The sequence below is a fragment of the Anneissia japonica genome, unplaced genomic scaffold (genome assembly GCF_011630105.1).
Source record: "Anneissia japonica isolate Jap-2015-1 unplaced genomic scaffold, ASM1163010v1 scaffold1302_len1884557_cov193, whole genome shotgun sequence".
Classification (NCBI taxonomy): domain Eukaryota; kingdom Metazoa; phylum Echinodermata; class Crinoidea; order Comatulida; family Comatulidae; genus Anneissia; species Anneissia japonica.
In genome coordinates, this window is record NW_022736804.1 from 1,108,112 (window position 1) to 1,121,197 (window position 13,086).

Here is a 13,086-nt window from a genome sequence, read left to right on the forward strand (position 1 = left end):
TTTAAAATACGCATTTGAGCGTATCTCGCTTATCCTTGATCGATCGTCTTCCAACTTTGAGTATGTTATAGCTGAGACAATTCTCTTTCATATATTTGACTTCTTTTTACATTTTGATGACGTCATCATTGTCAAAAAACCTGTTTTTTCTGACCCCCACATCTTTCAACCTGGGTTTTTTTTACCCCCCCCCCCCACATCTTTCTTTCCTCAAAACGTTATTTTTAATCAGTTATAGCTCCTTAGGATGAAAGGTGACCTGCAATTTTTATTACATATTCTGAAAGCACATGAGTTGTAGATACGATTTTATAGATCGTATTGGCTGATCGGACATTCTGACGTCATCGTATTGCCATTTGAATTAAGAAAAAACTGAATTTTTATTTATGACGTTATTACTTTTTATACTTGTTTGAACATATCTCGCTTATCTTGATTGATTGTCTCCCACCTGTGAGTATGTTATAGCTAAATCAATTCTCTTTCAGACGTGTCCCTTTTTTTTTCATTTTGATGATGTCATCATGGTCAAAAAGAATGCTTTTTTTGGAGCCTTCTCATCGGCAGACTGTATTTCGACACTGTCAAACCGATAGTTCGTACTGTAAAGGGAAAATTTGTGTGGTATTACCTACCAACAGGGGGTTTTAAATTAAACTTGACAAGGTTTAAATTCATGTGCCATTACCGTCATCAGGCATGTCGTATAAGGTATTCGTACTTGTGCGTTAAAATTTTAAAATTGTTAATATCACTTTTCAGATAATTTAAAGCACGTTTCAGGTCATTTTGAATATTCCAAAACTTTCCATAATTTACGCGCCGTACGCTCATTACCACGACCACAGCACTTACTGAAGCTGGAAATTACGTTTTGGTTACATGTTTTGGTTTTGTGACACTGTATTAATAACAGTACGATGTGCACAGACGTGAAGACGTATGTGTACACATTCGTAAGTCCTTAAAATGTTCAAAATTACTCTTTTTAAAAATTAAATAGAGCATGTTTTAGCATATAATACTTTTCAATCAGAACCGCACGTGCTTCGTGAGGGTCAAAGTACGGAGGATCACCAAACTTGTCTCAGTGACGAGTTCAAATCTTGTCTTTTAATTATTTTGTTTTCATTATTAGTAATATGTACAGTAATCTACTGTTAGGTAATTAATAATAGCTCAGATAGTGAATAATAATAATAACAATAACAATAATAATAATAATAATAATAATAATAATAATAATAACAATAATAATAATAATTTAAATTTGAATTCATCCAGGAGATATCTATCTATTGGGCTCGATTGCCAGGCATACCATTGTCCATGATGTGGCCTGTGCAAGTATTGGAATGGCCACCATTGGCGTCATCGGTACAAGTTATCTGTTATGCAGATGATGCAGAGTAAGTGTTGTTTCTTTTATTTTTTTTAAATGTGCCTTTTACATTTTGTTAAAGACTGATAATCTATGAAGCGACTTTCACATTTATAATTATTAGGGCCCTGTTTATAATTTTTCCACATGTCTTATCTAAACCATCCACAATGTCTGTTTAATATTATGGCAACTGAAAGGTAGTTATCGACAATCGTGCCATGGTCAATCATACGTTTACAGAACTATGATAAATAATAAACAAAATAAATACTGTATGGTAACCCTGTGTACCCAGGTGCGGGGAAGTAAATAAGTCCTAGGTTCTCTGGGATTTAATTTAATAATTCTAGCAGATATTTTGTATGGAAGTTGTTTTATTTGTAGATTAACAAGACTTTTGCCAAATAATTTATTTTATAGACCAAACTTAAGAGTCCTACCAGGTATCCATTTGTATTGCTGGATAGAGAGTAATGTGAATGGATAATTTTTAATTTTGCAGGTTTTCTGTCAAGTTGATACATTTACTTCCATTTAGAAATGAACTTGTAAAGTAGAAGAAGAAAAGCATAAGTAAATTTGATATTTAGAAATCAGAAATAAGTCAGCTTTCATTAATTAGAAACGTTTGCTGTTTATACAAATATTAGACTGTTAATTCCATACATCACAACAGAGGAACATTTTCTTAGTATTAAGAAAATTGCCCTAATTGGTTGTACAGTACTAGACAATGTAAATTAATTAAAGCTGGCCCAAATTTTAGAATTGTGTTCTGTTTCTATTCCAATTTTGCATCTATTCATATTTAATTTTTTTCCCTATAACATTAACATTTTTGTTTTGCTTTATATTGATTTTGAAGTTTTTGTTACATGTTCCAACTGCATGCTACATAGGGTTTTTTTTACAACTTCATGAAATATTGTGCAAAGATAAACATTTACATAGTCTGTTATTTTTTTCAGAAACTCTGAAACGGAAACCTATAATGCTGAAGTGCTTCATTACTGATATTAAATGGGGGATAGAACTGAGTAAGTATACCTATTTATTAACATTATAAATTCATATCCTTCCAATGGGATATTTTTGGTAGTACTGTACATTATTTTCACTTGCACTATCAATGTTGTAGGTCAGCAAGGAGATGAAAATAAGAACACTGAAGGTGAAGATAGTGAGGAGCAGGTAGCAGTATTGTCAAGGACACCACTCCCTACCTTTAATGAATGTGAAGATAGTGACAAGCAAGTAGCAACATCACCAAGGATGCCACACCCTCTTCCTAATGAATGTGAAGATAGTGACAAGCAAGTAGCAACACCGCCAAGGACACCATCCCCTCCCACTAATGAATGCGAAGATAGTGACAACCAAGGAGCAAAATCTCCAAGAACACCATCCCCTTCCCCTAATGAATCTGAAGATAGTGATGAGCAGGTAGGGACGTTACCAAGGACGCCATCCCCTCCTAATGAATGTGAGGATAGTGAGGAGCAGGTTGCAACATCACCAAGGACATCTTCCCCTTCCCCTAATGAATCTGAAGATAGTGATGAGCAGGTAGGAACATTACCAATAATGCCATCACATCCTAATGAATGTGAAGATAACGAGGAGCAGGTACCCAGGAAACCATCCCCTCCCCCAAATGGATTTGAAGATGGTGACAAGCAGGTGGCAACATCTCCTGAGAGCCCACCCCCATCCCTTTCAAAAGGTAAATACTGCCCTGTTTTCTCATTTTTTAACTGTTAATTGTTTAAATTTAATTAATTATTAAGCTACATTAGTATATAATTAATGTACTAGTATTATATATCAATGAATTTGCATTCCAATGAGACTTTTCATGATTTTAGGTGTAAAAGGCATTCCTGTAGTACTGTGAACACAGCCTGATACACTATAATATACAGCTTACAGTAGTACTACAAATGATGGTACTTTACACACAGTTCCAATAACAAATAACACAGCTTCAAAAAACCCCCATTTCATTATGCCCTTTAATAAGTTATTATTCATGCCAACCAATATTTTGTACTGTAGGTCAGCAAGAGAATGAAATTATCATCAACAAACTTGTGGACTGTGATGAGCAAATACGTATGTCTCCAATGTTGCCTCTTCCTAATCCACCCCTAACAGAAAGAATAAATCCTAAAGTCTTTATTGCTACAGGATTGGACAGGCGAGAACTAGTAAGGGTGCAAGATTTTTTAACTGCCATTTAGATAAAGGCCCTTGTACACTTTGGTAGTCTGCTTCCAGCCATGAATGATAAATTGCCAAGCAAATTACTCATAACTCTGTAATCAGAGAATCTGCACGAACTGTTTGATATCTCTTGTTAGAATCCTGATAACCATATATTTATTACCATCTGTAGTATTATGTTATAATAAATTAATGTCAAAACTGTATAATACCAATGACCATAAAAAAATCTCAAAGAGAAGAGCCCATGGAAACACTAGATGGCAATTGAACAGCTGAAACTGATTTATTTATTAACAATACTACAGTAGTTTAATATAGTAACATTTTATTAATGTAATATTGAAATTAATTGAAATTCTGTAGTAAGTTATATTTATATTATGCCACATATTTTTTCAATACTTATTTATTAACTATTTGTTGCATCACATTTTACAACCAGCTACTTTAAAATATTTTTTTAGTCTGAAATTCATAAAAATCACCTTTTAAAATTGCAAATTGGTGTCATGATTTAATTTTTGAAGAAGGCTGCAAACTGAAAACTGAATTGTTATTATTGTACTGAAATAAATTTTTATATGATGTATTATTGGACTTGTTTTCAGTTGGAAGTTGACCGACTTGCTAAATTAACTGGTTGTCAATTTTCTAGTATATTTCATACTCAGAATACAACACATGTTATCATTAAGACAGGTGAGTTGGAATAAAAAAACATTTTATTTGTTACAAAATGTTTAAAGTATTGAAGTTTTTAAAAATGTTCTCTGAAATTTGATTCTAATTGAACTAAAAAGTATAATTACACAGATACCGTACTCGCGCGAATAAGCGCCCAGGCGCTTAAAATATTTTTTTGCACTTTCTGAGGGGCGCTTATTCAAACGGGGCGCTTATGAAAACAGAGTGGAAATTAAGGGGGCGCTTATGGAAAATAGATGAAAATCGATGGGTTCTTATGGGAAATTATTTTAATAATTAAAAATTCAAGAGGCATTTTTTGAATGAAGAAAAAAGATTAGGACTACAGTATATAAGGACATTACGAATGGTGGTTAGAAAAGATAATCGTCCAGAGAACATGGCTCATAACAAGAATGCATGAATATTTACAGCAAAATAACAGATGCAATTAGTGGGGGGTAGTGGTTAGCTTGTTTGCCATCGGCCGATTGAGATTAGCAGGATGGCAGAATCATTGTATTTTTCTTGAAAACTCAGATGAGAATGTGCTTAAGGTCGAAAAAAGAAAAAGAGGAAGTAGGACTAGACATAGACAAATATGTAAAAAAGATTAAAGTTGGAAATATACTGTCTGTCCAGGGATCGCAGCTCTCATCTGTCCAGGAATCGGAGCTCTCATCTGTTCAAGAGAAATATCCTTATTTTGATAATGACTGAAAAGAATGTGTTTCCACTCTACAGCTCAAATCATGCCAACAACCACAGTCCCAGGATTGATTGGAATATTGACTTGCTAAAAAGAAAATCTTATAAGGGGGCGCTTATTCAAATTAGAAGGGGGCGCTTATTCAAACAGGGCGCTTAAGGAAATTTTCAAATTAGGAGGGGCGGTTATTCGAGAGGGGCGCTTATTCAAACGGGACGCTTATTCGCGCGAGTATGGTATTTAATGAGTTTGAAAACTCCGGCAGCAACTAATGCTTTTTGATGATTGCTAATTATTAAAATATTTGTAGGTCTATAAAAATATTTATTTCCATTCCTAATTTTGTTCTGTTTGATCTTTTGTCTCTGGCTAGGAAAAATAATATAAATAAATGTAGTCACTGAGTAAAAGCTAGCTTTAGTCAATAAAATAAACATGAATGTAAAAGATTGTTGTGTTTTGTTTTTTAGATGCTGAACTAGTATGTTGTAGAACATTGAAATACTTAAAAGGAATATCAGCAAGGCTGTGGATTGTCTCCTACACATGTATGTTTTACTTAAGCTCAAAATTTTTTGGATCAAAATTGCAGATCTTGATCTTCCTGGTAGGGTCTTATACTAATAATTGTTGACCTGTTGGCTTACTTCATCTGTGACTGGTAATATTTGGTTTGCACCAGTCTACAGTTTAATATGGAAAATAAATGTTTAATGTAACATTGCAAATATACATATTGTACATTTGGTGGTTGATATTTAATATTCTCTCCTTCAGGGGTAGAGGCTTGTCTAAAGGTTGGGTACCTCTTACCAGAAGAAGGCTTTGAGGTACAGGGTGACGTTGACTGTGGCAGAAACCACAATGGACCAAAGAGGGCCAGAATGTCGAAAAGCCCACTTCTAATGCACAGTTACGAAATATGCCATATGGGGGAATATTCTAGTTTAAATAAAGGTATTGTTTCAAAGAATTTTTTGAAGGAACCTTTTTGGTTTCACAATTTTTATGATGAAAAAAACATTACGTTACGGCCCAGAGACATTTGTCAATTTGTAAAATTTCAGTACACAGTATGGTTGGTTCATTTAGTTGATAAATTTGGGCGTATAGACGTGTACCATACAAAACAAAAATCAAAAAAGGAAATACAAGTTACAGACAGTAATAGTGATGCCCTTTTTTATTCAATTTTCCATCTATGTATTTTCATGGAATGTTGTTTAAAATTTAAAATGTTTTTAATTATTTAGTCTAAGGAAGTTCAATTTATTTATCTTAACCAGAATCGTTGGTGTACACAGGAACTTCCACATCATAGTATAAGAAGATAAACCTTCACAAAAAAATTAATGATTGCTGAATTTTTGTAGCTTTAATAAATGTAGTATTGATTGAGAAACATTTCAAACAATATATGTATTTTTAACATCTTTCTACAGATCAAATTGAATCACTGCTGAAGCTTTGTGGTGCAACCGTTGTTCAGCATCCGACAATATTTCCTCTCTTATATGGTCATCTGTCATGCATCATAGTACAGAATTATTCAAACAACAAACAAGACTATTACAATGGTAGGAGGCATATAGTATTTGTATATAATTCCCATCCCATGCAAAATATTATACAAATATTGACTGCTCATCAGGGAAACAGTGAAATCTATTGACTTCAGGTGATGTTCAGATCATAGCCTACTATTTTCCCGCTGGAAGGTAGTAAAGTACATTACGGACTACACATCACCGAGGGGCTATAGATTCCACAGTTTCCTGAATCTATAGCATAGTTTTATGTACCTCATACATATTTTCTTAATTTTTCTTTTAATACTTTTGCTCTCGACTAGACCAAAAGTTCAATGACCTATTTCAATCAACAGCTCAAATCGATCAATCAAAGCCATTTGTGGCGGTCAAAGGCTCTCTCTTCGAAGAGGTTGCAGTTCATAAATTACACAGCAACATTATGTACTTTAGGCCTAGACTCAGTGTGACAGGAGAAAATAGTACTATCATATCACATGATTGTACTCTTTTCACTAGGAATTAATGAACCATCATTCAACCTACGTCATATGAGTGATGGAAATTGTTTAAACTGTGGGGAAGAGCTACGCTTTTATTGAATCTTGTAAAAGGAGTATTTCTAATTTATTTGGAGAATGGTTAAAAAATGACACTTCAACAAAACCTTTGATTCACTAATGCTCTAGGCCGAATCATAAATTAAAGTGGTACCTCCCAAAAGTTTTGTTGTTGTAAGTCTACAACATGAGAACAAGTTGCATGCAGTGTTATATATGTAGACCGCCCGGCACAACTCCCTCAGAATCCCCCTTAATCCAGAGTGTCATGGTGCTTCAGGAAACTTGACTCCATCTCTGGTTTTTCCTGTTATTTTGTAAATAATTTGATTTTTTAATTTTGTTTTATAGATCTCTACAAGCAGTACAGTGTACCTGTTATTTCAATAGATTGGCTCTTGGATAGCATATCCACCTACTGTCTACAACCGATTGATGATTTTATCTTATCTGGGAAGACATTGGAAAGTGATCATGATGATGCTGACAGTTATGTTAGCTTGGTTGATGCAAGTAATAGTGAGTATCTTCCAGAATCCACATCAGAATGTTATTCTGACACATCTGATGCCAGCCCCATATTACAAATGAAGCAACATACAGGGGTCAAAAACAAATCAAATCATCAGCAAGGAGAATCATCAGGAGAACACAAGAAACATAAAAAACACAAGAAATACTCAAATAAGGATAATAAAAAACAGGAGACATGCTTTTTACCTGGGTACCAGAAAAGTAAATGTCTGAAGAAGACTATTAAAGACAAGAAACACGAGATGGCTAAAAAACACAAGAAACATAAGATACACACAAAGCCTAGTAAAGACAAGAAACATAAGAAGGCTAATGAACACAAGAAAGATAAGAAACACAAAAAGCACAAGAAGGATAAAATCTCAGAAAAAAACAGGGAAGTACAAATTTCAAAGAGAAGGTGTGGCAAGAGGTTGTGGACCAACAAAGACTATTGCTTTTTTTGTGGTAAGGCAGATTTTAAAGTAGCTCGCCATTGGTCAATTTGGCACAAACAAGAGAGAATGGTCATTGAAGTTGAGGCGCTTCCAAAATCATCTAGAGCAAGGCGAGAAAAGATAGCATTTCTTCGAAATAAAGGTAACCTCAAACACAACTTCACTGTGTGGGAGACTGGTGAAGGGAAAATTGTTCCAAGGAAACGACCAAGTAATGATGATGAGGCCTCGGAGTACCTTCCATGTGAATTCTGCGATGGCAGTTTTAAGAAAGTTTGGTTACCAAAGCACCAGAAGACATGTGTACAACGATGTGGTAGAGAGAGGCAACAAAGAGTTCAGTCACCTGCAAAAATGATGATTCCTGAAAGGAATCCACAAACAGTATCAGACTCACTTAGAACGAAAGTTTTGTCAAGGATGCAGTCCGATAGCATAACAGCTGTAGTTACAAGAGATGACGATATTTTGGCATATGGCACACAGATGCTTAGAAGTCACCCAGAAGAACATCATGCACTTATAATATCTCAGAAAATGCGTGATTTAGCCAAACTAGTTTCAGCTGCATCTCTTAAGGATCCGGCCATCATTGGAATCAGAGATTGCATTGACCCACAAAAGTTTGATACTGTGGTTGCTGCAGTGAAGGATGTGGCAGGGTATTCCAGTCAGTCCAACAGTTATCGCATCCCGTCATATGCCAGAAACATTGGTTTTGAGATAAATAAAGTGGCAAGTCAAATAGAAGCTGAAGCAATGATAAGTAACAACAAGCAGCTCGACGAGACTGTTAAGAATTTCAAAGAAGTCAAATTATCAGAGTGGAGAAACACAGTAACTGTTTTGGCACATCACTCATTGCAATCCTCTAGGAGAAACAGACCAAATCTGCTTCCTTTAGCTGAAGACCTCAAGAACCTTGCAAATTACCTTCAAGATAACAGGCTTTACAATGAGATGGCACTTAGAGAAGATCCCTGTTCAACAAAAAATTGGCAGGAATTTTGTCATTTAACTCTAACACGCGTCTCTTTATTCAACAAAAGACGCAGCGGCGAAACAGAACGATTGCTTCTTGATGATTACAAGAAAGGTTGCCAAGATGAAGGAGAAATTCCACAGGAAATTTACAAAAGCCTTACTGAAGTTGAGAAAGGCCTAGTTCTGCAATTACAGAGAATAGAAGTGAGAGGGAAGAGGGGCAGAACAGTTCCTATATTATTAACCAAAGAAATGGTGTTTGACATCAATTTGCTTAATGAAACACGGGAAGATGCTGGTGTGTCCAAGGAAAATCCGTACGTCTTTGCTAGACCTTATTTTGGCTCTGTGTTTCCAGTCAAAATAAGCGAATGCTATAGAAAGTTCGCAGAAGCAAGTGGTGCCAAAAACCCTGATGCTATTCGATCGACCAAACTTAGAAAACATATTGCAATAATGTCGCAATTGTTATGCTTGAAAGAAATTGAACTGGATCTTCTTGCAACTTATATGGGCCATGACGTTCGCGTCTACCGCGAATTTTACATACTACCGGAGTGTACTCTCCAACTGGCAAAAGTTTCAAAATTGTTGATATTGATAGAGAAAGGTGAAATTAGTGATTTCAAAGGAAAGTCATTAGATGAGATTGAAATACCACTGGATGCAAGTAAGTTAGGTTTTACATTGTTTATTGTTGTAAATTTTACAATAACCCCAAAAATAATACCAAACATAATACATTCAGTTTACTTTTTAAACATCCCTACATGTGTGCTTAATATATGTTCTTGCATATTTCGCGTATGACAGTCATGGTGGGTGGGGTGATTATCGGACAATCGGATGAATACATGAGCATATAAATATCATTTAATTGGCACTGCTGTTGCTCTAAGCCATATGCTTTTGTTGCAGGAGTCCAAGTATGGCCACTTCCTCCCCTCCCCTCCTAAATTTCCTGGGTTGCACATGAGCTGTCATAGTAAATATACATGCCCCAAACATTATTTGTAGCAAGGTATAACAAAAGATTTTATTGTTTAATATGAAATATTTTTACATTAATATAATCATAGTTCAAAGTTAAAAATGATTCACATATGTGTTATTATCTCAAAGGATAACAAATTTGGTAAAAAGATGTTTTGCCACACAAACCTGGGATTTGTAGTAAATAACAGTAGTAAATTTCTGTATGATACTCTCAAATTGTTTAATAAGTTTGCAATCAAAACCATATTAATCAAATAATGAATCTACATAATTTGGAAATGTGTATTTTTATGTTTTGAAGAAATATTAAATATGCCGTTATGTGCGTTTAGGTAGTGATAAGGACAATGTTGTTGCCTGTAATCAGGTTGAGGGAGAAGGTAATGACAAAACCATTCAAGGTTTGTGTAAACGTTTAGAAGAAATCTTTTTTCAGTACGTCCTCTACAAGATACAATCAACACTGACAGGTTTGGATAGATGCTGTGTGTTTTTGGAGGTTTACGGGTTTAGCAATTTGCTAAACCCTGCAATCCTCCAAAAAGGTTAATCTTTTTTGGGGATATCATAAACTGTACCTCCTACACTGCATGATACAATCATTATAAAGTCGTTTTGTTGGGGTTTTCAGTTTCTTTTTTCCGAAGTTTCTGGGGTTTAGCAATAAATTGTTATCTAGTTTTAAGAAAATATTAAATATATCCCTACTGTTCTGTACTTTTAGGTAGTGAAGGGGAAGAGGACACTAGTAAGGACAATGTTGTTGCCTGTGAACATGTTGAGGGAGAAGATAACAAGAAAACTATTAAAAGTTTGTTTAAATTTTAGAATTTAATTATTTAGTGTTTCATATATACCATTTTGAATTTCAGAATCGTAATCATATTTATTGTCATTGTAATTTTCTTTGTTTTAGTCAATGATACATTTATTCCATCCCATATTATTGTCATGGTCAATAATGCATGGCAGATGTCCCAATATAGTAATATTCACTTTGTTGTACAACATGATGGTTGCTTTGATAAATTTAACATTCCTTTTGCAGTCTTTATAAATATAAAAACACCAATTAAAAAATCAATACCTTTAAAACACATTTAATCAGACGATATCACAATAATTCAAATAATGTGCTTTGATAGGCCTAAATAATTTTTTTCTTTTTATGAACAGAGAAGAAAATGAGAAAGTATGTGCCTAGACGGCCATGGAGCAGTGATGAAAAGGCGGTAGTCACTGAATATTTCAAGGATGCAATAGTAAGTGGCGTGGCACCAAAAATTCAAACGTGTAAAGAAGTGAAAACAAAAAATCCCATATTGAATACTCGCACTTGGCAGAATATCAGGGATTTTGTGGTTGCTGAGCGAAAAAGGAAATTAAGGAAAATGTCTAAACAACAAAAGTAATCCAAAATCTATGGTGTTGGTGCTTTCGACATCTAAGAAAATCTCTATGCTAAACATTTTTTCATCAATTGCCTCTGTTAGATTTTCTATTGTAAGCGTTCATGACTGGTCAAACAAATTTTATGGAATCTAAACTGTGCATCGTTGATTATTTTTACTACATTCAAGTATGATAATGTTTGGTCATAGATTACTCCTTCATCATGGAGAGACAAGGCAACATTGATTTTGGTGTGTAATTTTGTATATTATTATGTTTCCCTTTACAAATAGGTGTTTTTTGCTATTTTTAGCTCGCATTGAAATACACCATGTCAACAGGGAAACATTTATAATGTGGGATAGTTTTTGCAAGAATATCAGAATAGAGTTTTATATATATATATTGTGCACCTATATCATAATGTCCTGCAGATTTGATGATGTTTAGTTTATCAATATATTTCTTCATATCTGTCTCTGACACAGGTTTTACCATGGAGGTATAAAATGATAAATAAATACCTCTATGGTTTTACAAACATAGAGCAACATTGCTTATTTTGACAGAAGTACAGTTGGTACTATATGAGTTTGTTCCTTATTTTTAAGTAATCTTTCACCTATGTTAACAAATATATCGTTAAAGCCTCAGCTTTTGGTGTATTGCATAATATATTTGTTTCATTTTATAATTCTTTTGGGATATAACGTTTCCATTGCCATGAGAATTGGATAGATGTCAATGTTAAATTGGTTTAATAATGACATTGATTACAGTAGCTTATATAATGAAGTTGACTTCATAGAAGCAATTAAAAAAACTGTTATAATAATTATATCTAACTAAATTTTCGTTTCTTTCACTCAACAGATTAAATAATCTGATTTGATCCCACATTAGTTTTTCATTTGCTGTATCTCCCTTTCATGCTGGGTACTTTTAGCAGTACACGTGTAATTTTTTTTTTTTGGAAGTGACTTTTTGTTTTTAAACACTTTCTGTCAACTTAGAAAAAAACAAAATTTCTTAATACCCCTGTATTTTTTTATATACCTTGGAATTTGTTTTATGTTTTTAGAATAATAATTATAATAGATACCCTTATTATGTGTATAGCTACATTGTGTATAACATATCAGCCTCAAATGTGTAGCTTTAATATAAATATGTGTAAGCCGATAGTTGTGAGGATGTCCTCAAATACATAGCTTTACCCTTATTATGTATATACTGTAGCTATGTATAACATATCTGCCTCAAATGTGTAGCTTTAACATAAATATGTGTAGGCCTAATAGTTATGAGGTTGTCCTGAAATATATACTGCCCTGCTCTGAGAAAAGGAATTAAGTAACAAAATCATAGTTTTGACTAAATGAGCAAAATGCGTTTGAGTTTTTCCCAAGAAAAGTACAAATGATTTCAAATTTTTAAAACTATGGTTTGCTTAGATATATTAAAAAAGTTGCCACATACTTTTTATTGATTAATATTATTATTAGGGGGGGGGGCCAAAACATAAATACAGTATGTGTAGGCCTAATAGCTATGTATAACATATCAGCCTCAAATGTGTAGCTTTAACATACATATATGTAAGCCGATAGTTGTGAGAATGTCCTCAAATACATAGCTTTACCCTTAT

General features: G+C 33.9%; 1 protein-coding gene across 3 annotated transcripts in view; it reads left to right on the forward strand.

Moving 5' to 3' along the window:
* LOC117116888 overlaps nt 1-13,086 on the forward strand; it is a 15,011-nt gene extending 1,925 nt beyond the window's left edge. For 2 of the 3 annotated variants that reach the window (XM_033261008.1, XM_033261007.1), the window contains exons 2-12: nt 1,288-1,412; nt 2,356-2,424; nt 2,526-3,110; nt 3,443-3,594; nt 4,222-4,312; nt 5,477-5,554; nt 5,784-5,963; nt 6,449-6,583; nt 7,447-9,720; nt 10,771-10,857; nt 11,223-13,086. In XM_033261008.1, the coding sequence (XP_033116899.1) occupies nt 1,397-1,412; nt 2,356-2,424; nt 2,526-3,110; nt 3,443-3,594; nt 4,222-4,312; nt 5,477-5,554; nt 5,784-5,963; nt 6,449-6,583; nt 7,447-9,720; nt 10,771-10,857; nt 11,223-11,458 (3,903 nt within the window). In that variant the 5' untranslated portion in view covers nt 1,288-1,396 and the 3' untranslated portion in view covers nt 11,459-13,086. Of the gene's footprint in view, nt 1-538; nt 715-1,287; nt 1,413-2,355; nt 2,425-2,525; nt 3,111-3,442; nt 3,595-4,221; nt 4,313-5,476; nt 5,555-5,783; nt 5,964-6,448; nt 6,584-7,446; nt 9,721-10,770; nt 10,858-11,222 lie in introns of those variants that run through there. The other variant, XM_033261009.1, reaches the window with a different exon arrangement.